At 37.2% G+C, this 16,904-nt stretch overlaps 1 protein-coding gene across 1 annotated transcript in view; it reads right to left on the bottom strand.

Moving 5' to 3' along the window:
• Positions 1–16,904, bottom strand: part of LOC149779983 (uncharacterized) — a 121,184-nt gene that overhangs the window by 59,232 nt on the left and 45,048 nt on the right. The window contains exons 10-12 of the mRNA XM_089936706.1: positions 11,414–11,524; positions 9,780–9,963; positions 5,133–5,326 (exon numbers count right to left, since the gene is read on the bottom strand). Of these exons, the coding sequence (XP_089792832.1) occupies positions 5,133–5,326; positions 9,780–9,963; positions 11,414–11,524 (489 nt within the window). The remainder of the gene's footprint in view (positions 1–5,132; positions 5,327–9,779; positions 9,964–11,413; positions 11,525–16,904) is intronic.

Raw genomic sequence — 16,904 nt, 5'->3', positions numbered from 1 at the left:
ATATTTGTCTTTAATGCAAACAATAACATCAAATTGGATTTAGCAAGTTGAAGCAAGCAAGGGACTTAACTTCGTACTCAAGAAAATAGGGGCTAGTCAAACATCTATGGCTAAAAGCCACTTCCATGCCAAAATGATTATGCTGTTTGCTCTTATCACTGTAGTTCACATAATACTCGTCATTCTTGCTGCCATTGTAACTCTTGTTCTAATGCATATTCCAATGGGTATTCACATGCCATTGTAACTCTTGTACTAATGCATATTCAAGCAGGTATTCACATGCCATTGTAACTCTTGTACTAATGCATATTCAGATGGGTATTCACATGCCATTGTAACTCTTGTACAAATGCATATTCAAGCGGGTATTCACATGCCATTGTAACTCTTGTACTAATGCATATTCAAATGCGTATTCACATGCCATTGTAACTCTTGTACAAATGCATATTCAAGCGGGTATTCACATGCCATTGTAACTCTTATACTAATGCATATTCAAATGGGTATTCACATGCCATTGTAACTCTTGTACTAATGCATATTCAAGCGGATATTCACATGCCATTGTAACTCTTGTACTAATGCATATTCAAGCGGGTATTCACATGCCATTGTAACTCTTGTACTGATAGAATGCAGATTCAAATGAGTATTCACATGCCATTGTAACTCTTGTACAAATGCATATTCAAGCGGGTATTCACATGCCATTGTAACTCTTGTACTAATGCATATTCAAATGGGTATTCACATGTCATTGTAACTCTTGTACTAATGCATATTCAAGCAGGTATTCAATTGCCATTGTAACTCTTGTACTAATGCATATTCAAGCGGGTATTCACATGCCATTGTAACTCTTGTACTAATGCATATTCAAGCGGGTATTCACATGCCATTGTAACTCTTGTACTAATGCATATTCAAGTGGGTATTCACATGCCATTGTAACTCTTGTACTAATGCATATTCAAGCAGGTATTCATTTGCCGTTGTAACTCTTGTACTAATGCATATTCAAGTGGGTATTCACATGCCATTGTAACTCTTGTACTAATGCATATTCAGGTGGGTATTCACATGCCATTGTAACTCTTGTACAAATGCATATTCAAGCGGGTATTCACATGCCATTGTAACTCTTGTACTAATGCATATTCAAGCGGGTATTCACATGCCCTTGTAACTCTTGTACTAATGCATATTCAAGCAGGTATTCATTTGCCGTTGTAACTCTTGTACTAATGCATATTCAAGCAGGTATTCACATGCCATTGTAACTCTTGTACTAATGCATATTCAAGTGGGTATTCACATGCCATTGTAACTCTTGTACTAATGCACATTCAAGCGGGTATTCACATGCCATAGTAACTCTTGTACTAATGCATATTCAAATGGGTATTCACTTGCCATTGTAACTCTTGTACTAATGCATATTCAAGCGGGTATTCACATGCCATTGTAACTCTTGTACTAATGCATATTCAAGCGGGTATTCACATGCCATTGTACCTCTTGTACTAATGCATATTCAAGCAGGTATTCACATGCCATTGTAACTCTTGTACTAATGCATATTCAAGTGGGTATTCACATGCCATTGTAACTCTTGTACTAATGCATATTCAAATGGGTATTCACATGCCATTGTAACTCTTGTACTAATGCATATTCAAATGGGTATTCACATGCCATTGTAACTCTTGTACAAATGCATATTCAAGCAGGTATTCATTTGCCGTTGTAACTCTTGTACAAATGCATATTCAAGCGGGTATTCACATGCCATTGTAACTCTTGTACTAATGCATATTCAAGCAGGTATTCACATGCCATTGTAACTCTTGTACTAATGCATATTCAAATGGGTATTCACATGCCATTGTAACTCTTGTACTAATGCATATTCAAGCAGGTATTCACATGCCATTGTAACTCTTGTACTAATGCATATTCAAATGGGTATTCACATGCCATTGTAACTCTTGTACTAATGCATATTCAAGCAGGTATTCACATGCCATTGTAACTCTTGTTCTATTGCATATTCAAATGGGTATTCACATGCCATTGTAACTCTTGTACTAATGCATATTCAAGCAGGTATTCACATGCCATTGTAACTCTTGTGCTAATGCATATTCAAGTGGGTATTCACATGCCGTTGTAACTCTTGTACTAATGCATATTCAAATGGGTATTCACATGCCATTGTAACTCTTGTACTAATGCATATTCAAGTGGGTATTCACATGCCATTGTAACTCTTGTACTAATGCATATTCAAATGCGTATTCACATGCCATTGTAACTCTTGTACTAATGCATATTCAAGCAGGTATTCACATGCCATTGTAACTCTTGTACTAATGCATATTCAAGCAGGTATTCACATGCCATTGTAACTCTTGTACTAATGCATATTCAAATGGGTATTCACATACCATTGTAACTCTTGTACTAATGCATATTCAAATGGGTATTCACATGCCATTGTAACTCTTGTACAAATGCAAATTCAAATGGGTATTCACATGCCATTGTAACTCTTGTACTAATGCATATTCAAGCGGGTATTCACATGCCATTGTAACTCTTGTACTAATGCATATTCAAGCGGGTATTCACATGCCATAGTAACTCTTGTACTGATTTTTCTGATTGAACTCTTCCATATATAACACATATATCAATTGATGCTTCTGATGACAGTCACTGTTTACACCATGGTTCTGTAGAAGTGTTGCATTCGAAATAAAGTTAAAATGAGATAATAATGATAGAATCACAATCTGTTTAAGAAGTACTGGTACTGCCATAGTGAAGCCTTTAGTGATGCAATACTCTGTTTGAAGCACATTGGTCAGTTTTTTTGACAAATTCATCCAAGGAGCACTACATGATGTTTCAAATCAATTCATCAGGGAGACAGATTTGAATGCAACACAACATGATATACCAGGGAATACATAGCAAACCCATATTTTGATATTAATAATAATACCTTTTCAATGTAAAGCTTGGTGAAAATATCAGTATAAATAATGTTTGCTGTTGGTACTTTAGAAAGTCGATTGTGATGTAATTACCTTCATTATATTGCTAAGTTCTATATTGCACTTAATGACAAATATATATGTCATAAACATTTATCTTAAATGAGATGACAGTAGTAAAGAAAAATATCACCGGAAAGAGACTGACAAATGAGGTCACTAGTATGAATGAGTTTAAATAAAGATACAGAAGCAATTTTGCGACCTCTACAAGTTACAAGTTATACATTTCCAACGGTCCTTCATAATAAAAGGCCAGCTTCATTAGCAATAAAATTAAGGTCGGCTACATTAGTAATAAAATTAAGGCCATATTCATTAGTAATAAAATTAAGGCCAGATTCATTAGTAATAAAATTAAGGCCGGCTTCATTTGTAATAAATATAATAATAATAATAATAATGAGGACTTTGTATAGCGCCTAATCTTTAGAAGCTCTAAGCACTTTACAACATCAGACAACAACTATAAGATAAAAAACATATAATGATATGATTACAAAAACAAACACCATGAAATAAAATTAAGGCCAGCTTCGTTAGTAATAAAATTAAGGCTGGTGTCATTAGCAATAAAATTAAGGCCAGATTCATTAGTAATAAAATAAGGGCTGCTTACATTAGTAATAAAATTATGGCCAGCGTCATTAGTAATGAAGTTAAGGCCAGCGTCATTAGTAATAAAATTAAGGCCGGTGTCATTAGTAATAAAATTAAGGCCGGCATCATTAGTAATAAAATTAAGGCTGCTTACATTAGTAATAAAATTAAGGTCAGCATCATTAGTAATACAATTAAGGCTGCTTACATTAGTAATAAAATTAAGGTTGGCGTCATTAGTAATAAAATTAAGGCCGGCAACATTAGTAATAAAATTAAGGTTGGCTACATTAGTAATAAAATTAAGGCCAGATTAATTAATAACAAAATTAAGGTCAGCATCATTAGTAACAAAATTAAGGCCAGATTCATTAGCAATAAAATTAAGGCTGCTTACATTAGTAATAAAATTAAGGTCGGCATCTTTAGTAATAAAATTAAGGTCGGCTACATTAGTAATAAAATAAAGGCCAGATTAATTAATAACAAAATTAAGGTCAGCATCATTAGTAATAAAATTAAGGCCAGATTCATTAGTAATAAAATTAAGGCTGCTTACATTAGTAATAAAATTAAGGTCGGCATCTTTAGTAATAAAATTAAGGTCGGCTACATTAGTAATAAAATTAAGGCCAGATTAATTAATAACAAAATTAAGGTCAGCATCATTAGTAATAAAATTAATGCCGGCATCATTAGTAATAAAATTAAGGCTGCTTACATTAGTAATAAAATCAAGGTCGGCATCATTAGTAATAAAATTAAGGCCAGATTCATTAGTAATAAAATTAAGGCCGGCATCATTAGTAATAAAATTAAGGCTGCTTACATTAGTAATAAAATTAAGGTGGGCATCATTAGTAATAAAATTAAGGCCAGATTCATTAGTAATACAATTAAAGGCAGATTCATTAGTAATAAAATTAAGGCCGGCTACATTAGTAATAAAATTAAGGCTGCTTACATTAGTAATAAAATTAAGGCCGGCTACATTAATAATAAAATTAAGGCCAGCTTCATTAGCAATAAAATTAAGGCCAGATTCATTAGTAATAAAATTAAGGCCGGCTACCCTCACCCTGAGGTTAATTCACCAAGTTGAACATTTCAGACAGAATCAAACTGCATATCACTCTGTTCAATATCTTGCATATAGAAGAGGCGTGTAATGTTAAAGGTTTCATATGTATTTCTGATTATACCAGTATACATATTTCTAATGAGGAGACAAGCAAATTTCAATATATACGTGACATACCCCTAAATAACTGGCTAAAATACTTTATAAATACATGTACACATTTCCTCGCCTTTTCTCCATCTGTTTACCTGCAAATTTAATATACACGAATCATAGAATGTATTATCCCTTGTAAAAGAATCACAGCTTCCAATGGGCTGAAACATGATTTACCAACTCTAAAGAGCTATCTGGACTGAAATCTTCAATAAAAAGTGCAAAAGTACCAATTCTTCCATGCCGCCCGAAGTACTTTTTTACAATCTGCTTAATCTTCATCTGAACGGTCTTGATATGGCTCAGCTGCTTAAGGTCCTCTATGTTACGCCAAAAATTCAGCGGTGTCAGTGCATTGTTATCTATTAAGTACCTCTTGAAGTAATCATACTGGATCGGGGAAGACAAAACTTCTTGCAGGGATCTATGGGAAAATAGAATAAAGTAACATACAGAGCATTTTGCAAAGAAACCACAAATAAATAAAAATGAAACAGTGTTCAATCACACAAGGCACTCACAAAGGTAATAAGTAAATATATCAGCGATGCATCATTGAATTACATGTCTGTTCTAGCCTTTGATGAATAAATGGTCGAAAATGACCCCAAAAATACACTTCTATGGAAGGTTGTTGTTGTTGTTTTAGGGTTTAACGTCATTTTTTCAGCACAAGATAGGCTATACATGGTGGCCAGTATAACTGGTGGAGGAAGAACCCTGGAAAACCCAGGGAAGAACCACTGACCCACGAGAAGCTACTGGCAGGCTTTCCCACGTACACACGCTAGCCGAGCCTTGGACTCAAACCCATGCAAACAGAGGTGAGATGGCAGTGATCCGGAACAGTGAACGCTTTAGACCACTCGGCTCTATCGAAGGTAGTGTGTATATTAAAGTTGGAGTTCATTCATAGTCAGACACTTGAAGTTTCTAGGAGTGCGAGACAATAGTGACATTTTTTCTAGCAAGTTCTTTTTTATTATGCACATTCACCAACGTGTAAATTTAAAATGCATCAATAAATTTAAACACGATTGAAACTTACGATACTCTCATCCCATAATTACTCAAAGTACCATCAAGTTCTGGACCACTCAGATTTTCATAACTACTCAAGATATATTATTTTCCCTGAACGTCATTATTAGCTTTTCGTTGGGCATTAAGAAAAAGAAGAAAATAATCACAGTATAAAGAATGGCACAAACCTCTCTCGTGATATATTCAACAGTTTTCAGAAAGGTGATATAAAAATACTTCAGTACATGTAGTTACAATGAAGCAACAATATAAATATCAATCATTATTGTATATCTACTAACAAGTTTGGATGGGAGAAAAGTGTCAAACCTAACTGTGTTAAACAATAGCATCTAAGAAAATAAAATGCAAAATTTTCAATATAAAATATAAAATTAAAAAAAAACATGCAATGATTTAGAAGTGTGCTTACGGCTCATGCACAGCAGAATGTCAGGCATATCACAATATGCTGAAATCACACTATGTGAATGAACTGAAACCACGTAAACGGAACAATCTATTTTGATATGGAGTGGTATTAGCTGGCTTTTGACATCCTGTTCATTTGATCACAAAGTGAAGTCATTTCTGCACAGATTATCAAATATGTAGTCGTTAAAGTTTTTAAATTTTCATTATGAACATTCAGTCAAAGCAAAGCAACAAAATACAACCGTCTTAGTATCTTAGAACCCAGAAAGCCTGTGTGCAAGTTGACCTACTCTTCAATAAAAAGTATGATGTCGAATGAAACTAAAATATTATCAACACAATTTTTTCAAAACGTAAAAAAATCTCTACTCATAAGATTGCAACGACACTCATTTTTAAAAGCTACCGAACATCATATTTGGTACAACATCAGCAACGGACATTTCATTTGTCAATTGACTACCTGATAGTAAATGAATTATTCATGAAATAATTATGCTACTATTTATATTTTCTGTACAAATATTCACGAAAATCAGCAGAACATAAGTGAAAAACCGCGCAGAATCCAGTAACAAATCTGCTCTACCCTCCAGATTACTAGCCAATTCGTTTAAGCATAAAATAAAGAAAAATGTGCTTGCTCCAAGTGAATATTGGATATATTTCATTTCATGGGTAAATATCTAATTACCAACTCGATCAAATATATCCGATGAAATATATCGTTGGTAGAAACTTAAGTATGTCTACTTATAGCTTCGCTACTCGTGAAAATACTCTGAAATTTTTCTACCCACAAGATGAAGTTTATCCGTTAGTCACTCATTTCAAGCAAATTTCCGTAACATATATCATTACCAAATAGACCAGTATTGATCACACTTACAAGGACGGTTGCCAGAATTGCATCCGACATTATAGTATCTTTATGTAATAGTCACACATTTCTCGGTGTATTCGGATTAAATGCATGACGCCACGTCATACGCATACAATTATTCGTCAGTTGATACGTGTGAATCCTAAAGTGTCAGGCCCAGCCTTAGGGCAAGGCAAACGAGGCAACCGCCTTGGATCCCGCGCTTTCAGGGGCCCCACGCTGTTGGCTATACATTTTTTTTTTACTGTGGTGAGATTGAACAGATTTTTTTTTGCTTGGGGCCCCGCTCATCGCTTGCTGCATTGGGCCCCACACATCCTAGGGCCGGACCTGTAAAGTGTCGAGTGAAAGGTTTTGTTCAAATGCATAGATGTTTTCACCAAATCTATCAACAGTATCCAGGCATTTGTACGCATAAACACCCTTTCGCAAGAATAATTATGTTACTGTAAATACAGCGCAAACTTTGTAACACAACGCCAGCATGTCACCCATAGCTTGAGTGTTTGTGTGAGGTTATCATTAATTAATTCTTGCTGCGAACTTTTCAACTGACGGTCTCCTGAATCAAAAGTTATGTAAAATAGAATCATATTTTGTTAATCTTGCTCTTACCATCATCAATGAACCTATAAACTATGAAATCTTTGATGAATAAAATATATTTCTTGTTGTTATTAAGTATCACTCCTGCTGATCATGTTTTGCAATTATCTTCGCAAATAGAATACTCTTATGGCGGGGCAGGTTAAGCATGAACAGAGAAATATATGTTGGGTATGTGAACGTATTCGGTATGTGCAGGCCCTTCATGTTTACCGGTTACGTGATCATGCCATCAAAGTTTGTCTCTAAATATCTCACAGATATGACACTTACATGTTGACTATAATGTTTTACGAGCAGCGTAATTTTGTTTTCTTTGACCTTAATTCCTCATTAACTATTTTTGCGATTGTTTCCCACCCAGTTTAAAAAGACACAAATGCAATCAGTATCTTTGTAATTAATGGCATGTAATGTTTATTAATTGGCTGTAGGCAAAGTTAGACCCTGAATGATTGCGCTTAAATGTTCGTATTATCCAGTATATATCTAATTCCTTCATAACACTATGCCGATTTTATGCCGCTATAACAAATTCAAAATCAAAACACACTGAACTTTTAAAGGATGCTAACTATTTTTAACTTTTACAACTGAGCCTTTCTTCAGGAATTATATCAACTTTGTTGTCCACACTTTAACACAGTATGCTGTGTGCTGATAACTTTTCTGATCTATGGAAAATCGCGATAACACCAATTTGGATCAGTCTTTTATTACAACGTACCTTCCATTAGGACCTGCGCTTCAAGCCAGTCATTTGGACAGATGTGACAATCAATATACGGTCTCTCCGAATCGATACCCATTTATATAGATATAAAACTCAATTTCAGTTTTTCGAATATAATCGATTTCAACCAAATATTTTTAAACTAATGGCTGTGTCTATTCCAACGACATTTTCATGGTTTATTTAGATGATCGTTTGGTGTATTTGGCACAGATTCAAAGGCACGAAAGAAACATCAATCCATTATATGCATGATTTTTTGGGGAGAAAAGGTGTATTTATATATTTGCAATGTCAGGTATTTAGTCCTGTAAAATAACCGTGTCAAATAGGAATCCATTATCTATTAACCTGTTTAATTACTAACTGTTTAGATTACTGAATACTGTGCATATGTTATTATATGTAACTTTGTCATAAACAATGCAAAATGTCCACCACATTATCAGGAGCCTCCATTTCCAGAGGCAATTATATAGGAACACAATCCTTTACCAACCCCTAAGGGGAGACGAAATTTCCTTCTGCATGTCCTTTTCTATGCCTTTCGATCCAACAATGTGCACCGTTTTTATTTTGTACATTCCAAATACTGTATTAAGTTTATTCTATGTTAGACATTAGAACAATTTTTGTGTATTGTTTGCGTACACTACATTCCGTCTACACACTTTGGGGAGAAAAGGTGTATTTATATATTTGCAATGTCGCGATTTTCCATAGATCAGAAAAGTTATCAGCGATTTTTATATATAAAAAATACATTTTTTCACATACACTAGTTTATTGTTAGTATAATTAGTTTTAATATAATTTAGTAAAGGTGTAATAAAGCTAGTGACATCGGAACTAAACAAACAGTTTTGGAATGTTTATTTATTTCTCTTTGGGCATCATATCTTAATCTATGTGTGCTCTACTTTATACACAATCAAGTGATTATAACGTGCTCTAGGAATTCCACTGTATTTTCGAGAAGTTTTATAACAATATGAATGGATCCAAACTTAAAGGTGTTTTCAGTATTTAGGGGATGAGAGTGCTGTAACTTTAATTGCTGTACATTACTTATTCACTTTAAATGTACATGTTGGCAAACACGAAAGCCTAGAATTGTTATTTAAATTTTAACTACCGAGACCCTCTCTTCCCCAGTGCTTTTCCTGCAGTTCAGAGGAAACTGGAAATTGTACTAACTTTGGTTTGGATGGCCTCTCCATGAACACGCCCTCCCTCCTGAGGTTATATCTATCTCCTCGCCTGAACCGCTCCTCCTCTATAGACATGCAATGTCTCAAAGGTGTATCATCGATCAGCTTCCTTGAAACTCTCAGGCACTTTATGTCAATCTTTGGCTTAACGACTAAATCACGAAGCCATGCTGGAAACAGAATTGAAGATAAAATGTAAATTCTCTTTTTCCATGCATTTTGTGGGCCTTTCTTTTATAAACATACAACGAGGGTCAAAGTAAATCTGTTTTACCAACCTACCAACTCACCTTTCATATATTCGACATGTAGCAAGATTTATGTGACCAATGAGTAAACTTGTAAAACAAACTGTATTTTATTTTATTTGCTTCAGCAGTAGAATCTCTGACTAATTAATAAGGACAGTGACGCTAAGTAATTACATGCATTTGATTGTAATCATTTGTGAAAACTATGGAGAAATCAGACATGGATTAGTATAGATTGCAAACCAAAATTAAGTGACAAGTGAAATTCGGATGCAGTATCTGTAACCGAAATAGACTGCAAGATTTCCAACACACAAACACCTCTGAATACAGAAACGTTGAAACCAAAATCCTTACAAGTAAACGCAAGCATTACCACCATGCTCTGTTGGAGCATTCCGTCATGTTTCTATAGCTACCCCACCCCAACAAAGTTGACTATATAATTTTGCGCTAAAATGTGTAACCGAAAACAAAATATTTTTGGTAGGAAAAACAGGCATTAATTTAACATGCACAAAGTGAAACATTATATGTACATTTTCAAAACCTTGTTTTGCTACAATTGTAGTAAAATTTCTGAACTTCTTTTTCCAATATGCTTAAGAATGTTCCCAGTCCTACAAAAATAAAACTGTGCTATGCTTTCTTCGTTCACTTTAAAGCTAACTTTAATGTAGACAGTCTGTTTCTATGTAGGATCGATCTGCAGCAATATATCAATGTTCGAAGTCCGTTTCCTCCCTTACAGTTTCGGATAACGCCAAGTTAACTTAAAATCTCACAGAACTTGCCAAACGGATTAATATTAATTGAACGGATTAATCGACTAAATGGATTAATATCGACTGAACAGATTAATATCGACTGAACGGATTAATATCGACTAAACATTGCTTTCAAATGAATTTGTACAATATGATGGATTAATATCGATTGAACATTGCTTTCAAATGAATTTTTTACAATATGATGGATTAATATCGACTGAACATTGCTTTCAAATGAATTTGTACAATATAATGGACAAAAGAGAAAATGTAATGCTACCAAAATCAAGATTGTCATGTTAAATTTATCATTCCTTAAGTGAAACCTTAATTCGCTAAAACTCGTTTAAAACAAGTCTACTAATGTCCTTATCCTCTTCATCGCGTTCTGTACAAGTCTGTAATTGGGGAGTTTTCTGTACAAGTCTGTAATTGGGGAGTTTTCTGTACAAGTCTGTAATTGGGGAGTTTTCCGTACAAGTCTGTAATTGGGGAGAAAACTCATGCTTTTGAGAATCTGTTGGGGCTATAAGATGCTACTCACTGATGTAGGTAAAATGTAAAGATAACCATCCATAATCCACATATAAATATCTTACGTTTTCTTACTGTTTCTGTCTTCCTTATGTGAAGACTTCCATAATATTCTTGCAAAGCGTCCACTAGATCATCAAGGTTGAACATTGTCTGTGTGTGCATCTGACAATTACCTATCAACAAAGAAATGATTTCAGTTGGCTTTTCTATATATGTTGAATATCTTATTCTTTTTCTCCAGACTGTAGGAAAGGCGTGAAGAAACACAATGTTAAAATCTTTTTACACGAAATTACCAAACAACACACATAAACACATCATGAGCCACATTCAATCCTGACACAAATCAAACACTTCGAGGTTTGAATGGCAAACGATTTTGTTTTCCTGACCTGCTTGTGACTTAAGACATAATCATACCATATTTATTTGTGTGAAGTGGAATGAGCTAGCGAGGGTCATCAGGCCACAACCATTCAGCCCTGGTGTCCAGGGTATTAAATAAATTTTTACGCTGCATCCACAAAGGTAATATAGCTGGAATTTTGCACAGATGCATTTTTTCCAGACTGGACGATATGACAGTAGTATATAGGGATACCCTAGGGACAATGGGAATTAGCATTACAGACCCCCCCTGGGACAATCTGGGGACTATGTAAATTTAACATGGAAAAAAATCGTGGGACACTCTAGGGACAAGGGGAATTAGCATTACATGGGAATAGAGTTTGGGACTGTCTAGGGACAAGGGGAAATTGAACATGGTCAATAGAGTTTGGGTCTGTCTAGGGACAAGAGGAATTGAATATGGGATTTTTTTTTTTTTTTAAATTTTTAAAATAAAATTTTTTTTAAAAAAGGGGTAGGCAATGGAAAAGTCATTCTCTTTTCGAGAAATATGGGTGGCCCTGAAAAGGGCCTTTGGGTTTATGTTAATGTATCCATTAACATAAAGGGCATCTGCGGCATCTTCTTGTCCTCAAGCTGCGTCTTACTCGAGGGCCATAAATCAGTGTCCTCTTGAGGCAACCTTGTCTTTCTACGTATACTCTTCGTATCCACAGACTGGTGTCTGACTTGTCGACCACGGTCCACTTGGACCGGACATACATGAGTGTGTCCGTCCTAAACATCATGGAAGACACAAGGGTGGATGATTCGACTGTGGTCCACATCTTGAAGCGACGAGAACAGGTGAATCAATGCAGTGAACTGCGCTTATTTATAGGTAGAGGAAGGATTGAAACGGATTGAGTTCATTCACCAATCCGAACACGCGTTACAAAATTCAGTCAGCCCACATCCAATCCGAAGAGAGCAGTCTGTGACGTCACGTAGTCTATATAGATTCGCTAGCGCTTGTGTGCAGTCAATCTATGCGACAGTGATTTAACATGACGGAAACTCAGAAAACGATCCATTGGGGTGCACCAGCAGGGGAGACCGCCCAAGGGAACCCGGACTTACTTTCAGAAGAGGTACATTGGGATTTTGTGGATTTTCTTACCTCGCAAGAATTTGTTCCGGAACCTTCGTTACCTTCTTCATTACCGCAAGTGGAGAATTTTAGACAGAGGCAGAAAGAAGAATTGGAGAAATTTATACAACGACAAAAGGAAGCGGAACAAGCTTTTCTCCTACAGCAACAGCAGCAAGAAGAAGAAGAGGTAAGAAAAAAACAACAACAAGAAGAAGTAGCGGCAAAGAAACAAGAGGGTGAAAATCAAACGGTCACGGTACTGTTGGACATTTTAGCGGAGTTAAGAAGTCTGAAACAAATGTATCAGACTTCTTTATTACGACCAAAGAGAATACGACCTTCCTGAGCTAAACACGTCAACCCTGTGACCAAGCCTACCGTACCACCCTTAGTGATTTCAACCAAATCATCATCATCAACAGTACACAGTCCAGAAGTAGGCCTTGGCCGTGGCAAAGGCTTAAGGCAGTTAAAGTTGATTGCTTAAACTCACCCTACACCAGAAAAGGCCCTTTTCAGGGCCACCCACATTTCTCGAAAAGAGATAGCCTTTCAATTTGCCAATAACTCAAAAAAAACCCACCCATTTTACCCTTATAGTACGTGTCTGTGTATGAGTGCGTGAGTGTAGCTTCTTATTTTAAAATCAAAAACTCAAAGACACTTACCTTGTATCATTAATTTATTCTTTTTTCCATTGTTACAATCCAATTCACAATTCACAACATAACACTTTAATTAAAAGTTCATTGACTTCTTCTTTCTCTTTGTTTAGTCTCTCTGTTTTTTGAATTTCTTCACCGTCACACTCTTTTCCTCTTCTTCCTCGCTTTCTTCCCTTCTTCTTTTCTTCTCCTGTTTCTTTTTCTTCACCTGTCTTCTTTCTTCCTCAGAAGAATCCCTTTCTTCCTCTGAAGAATCCCTCTCTTCCTCTGAAGAATCCCTCTCTTCTTCTGAAGAATTCCTCTTTTCTTCTGATTCCTCTTGTTTCTTTTTTGGGCAATCTGGAGACCAATGTCCTTTTTCTTTACAATAATAACAGGTATCTTGACTTTTGTCTTTTGTAGCCCCTGTTTTTTTTTCTTTTTTGACGGTCTGGACACTCTGAAGACCAATGCCCTTTCTTCTGACAGATATAGCAAGTATCTTCACTTTTATCTCGAAAGGAAGGAGAGTAGTCCGTGGGCTGGTCAAAAGAGAATTTTCTAATGACCCCTCGCAAAGCTCTGACGAAACGTTCGATTTGGCTAGTCTCTTCCATCGTTGTGCTCGGCTTGAGAATGAAATGAATAGTGAAAGGACAAGACACACACCCTTTTATATACGCTGGTCTGCCAGGACTATAAATTAGTCATTGGTGTTTAAACTTGAGTCATTTGACGTTTTTCACTCAAGATGAAACGATCCTATTCATTCGAGAAGAAAGAAGAAGAAAGTAAGAGGCAGAAACGTGATCTATCGCCTCGTACCAGGCCTGAAATCTTGGCACAAATTCATGCCAGTGATTTTGAAGAGGACATGAGTGAACCAGAATCCGAACCCTCTAAACTAAGTTCACCACCCTTAGTCAACCCTGAAAAATACTATTCCATTCGAGAGACGGAAAAGCGCTCCTCTAGAAAATTTAGAACCACGGCTTACAAATACACAGTGAAGTTTAAAGATTTCAATGCTGAAGTACCGTTAGAGAAAGCAGAAGTGTTCATCACTGGGGTGTGGGATTCTTTGCTCACCTCACTCAAGCGACAATGTCAACCCAAAGAAGACGATCGCTTGAGACTTTCCATACAACACGACGGTTTGAAATCCCCTGTTTGGATCGAGTTTAGCACCCCTGCAGAATTGACTGCTTCCAAAGTCATGGACAAGATTCAACACGTGCAACAATCTAATGATCAGTTTGACATCACCGATGGTAAAGCCACACTGGACATGACCCACGTCTCTCCTCCTCAAGGGACTGGACGCAAAAAGATGTTATTGGTGGACGACCTTCGCAACACCAAAAAGAGTCTCGTCCGAATTAACAACACTCATGACCAGATGTGTTTAGCCCGTGCTATCGTGGTGGGACGAACCTATGTCAACAAGAACGACACGGTAGAATGGAAAAGAACCTGGGAGAACATTCGAAAATCGAACCGAGCCAAACAACGAAACGAAGCAGAACTCCTGTTACAACAAGCCGGACTGTCCAAAGACACACCCTGTGGCATTCCTGAGATGCAAAAATTGCAAGATGCCCTAGCTCCACGATACACCTTGAAAGTGCACCCTCAAGAAATGCGCGGGCCTCTGTTGTTTCGAGGCCAAGATTTTAAGGATGGAAAATACATTCATGTTTATTATCACGATGACCATTTCGATACCATTACCAGTATCACTGCATTCCTGGGATACAGTTATTACTGTGAGAAATGTGACCATGGTTATAACAATCGAGAGCAACACAAGCATTGTGGATTGAAATGCCCAGGATGTTTGGCCTCTCCACCCTGTCTGAGCGAAAAACCAGTGCCTTGTTCAACTTGTCTGCGCACGTTTGTCAGCCCTACCTGTTACCAACAACATTTGAAGACGCAAGGTTCACAGCAGAAATGTGCTTGTCAACTCCTGAGATTGTGCCTTACGTGTGGACAAGGCATATGTACCAATACTGCCAAGGCACACGTATGTCGAGGAAAGAAAAAATGTCACATTTGTCACCACATCGTGGACTTGGAACACCAATGCTACGTGCAAAAATACCAACCCCCACCAGAGAAAGAGGACGGTCACAAGAAGAAAGGCAATTTCATCTTTTTCGATTTCGAATGCATGCAAGAGACCGGCATTCACATTCCTAATTTCTGCGTGGCTCATCGAGCGTGCGAGAAGTGCATTCAAAACCTATCTTCAGTCATTGCCCTCACTGCAGCAAGATTCCTGGAGGGCGTGAAAAAATCTTTCGGGGACCGAACACGCTAGCCGATTTTGCCCAATGGGTCTTAGACCCCATCGACCAGACGTGGAGCCAAGAGGACATCGAACGTTACGGAGATTGTCATCGTCATGCCACGGTGATGGCTCACAATTTCTCCGGATACGATGGACAGTTTCTTTTGAGGTACTATACGGAACAAGGCACCGAACTACCTAAAGTGATTTTGAACGGAGCCAAAATCATTTCCATGCAAGTGGGACAAGTACAGTTTAAAGATTCGATGAGTTACTTGGCCATGCCTTTGAGTCGAATGCCTAAAACATTTGGAATGACAGAAATGGCTAAAGGGTACTTTCCACACTTTTTCAATATGGAAGCCAACCAACATGCCGTTCTACCCCATTTGCCCGAGGCTAAAGACTACGACCCCGACAACATGCGTACCGAACAACGAGAAGCTTTCTACGCTTGGTACCAAACTCACGCCTCAGACCCTTTCGACTTTCAGGAAGAAATGCTAAAGTATTGTCGTTCCGACGTGGACATTTTACGGCGTTGCTGTGGAAAATTTCGAGAACTGTTCATGGAACATGGAGGGGTCGATCCTTTGAAAGAAGCTTGCACCATTGCCAAAGCGTGTTCCTTAGTGTACCGGCAAAGATTCATGCCTGAAAACACCGTAGCTGTCATCAGCCCTCAAACGGCCAACTATGTCAAACGTCAATACTCGGTCAAAGCCCTACGCTGGTTACATTACTTGTGCGACAAGGAAGACAAGTGGATTCAGCATGCCCGCAATGGAGGGGGCGAAAAGACCATCGGAACATATTCGGTCGATGGCTGGGACTTAGAAAACCCCAAGATTGTGTACGAGTTTAACGGTTGCTTATTTCACGGATGTCCCGTCTGTTACCCTGATCGTGACACTAAAAATCAGTTTTTACAACGAACCATGGAAGACCTGTACCAGGTCACTTGTCAGCGACGTCTAAAGTTAGAACAGGAAGGATACCAAGTGGTGGAAATGTGGGAACACGAATACGATCACCGTTTGAAAACCGATCCCGAGTTTAAACTCCTCGTGGAAAGTTACCAGTTCATGGACCCCCTGAACCCGAGGGATAGTTTGTACGGAGGAAGGACCAAT

Source organism: Sinohyriopsis cumingii, chromosome 16, assembly GCF_028554795.1.
Source record: "Sinohyriopsis cumingii isolate HCF-2022 chromosome 16, ASM2855479v2, whole genome shotgun sequence".
Lineage (NCBI taxonomy): Eukaryota > Metazoa > Mollusca > Bivalvia > Unionida > Unionidae > Sinohyriopsis > Sinohyriopsis cumingii.
Note: the sequence above shows the minus strand (reverse complement) of the source record. Positions and strands in the feature narration are given on the sequence as shown.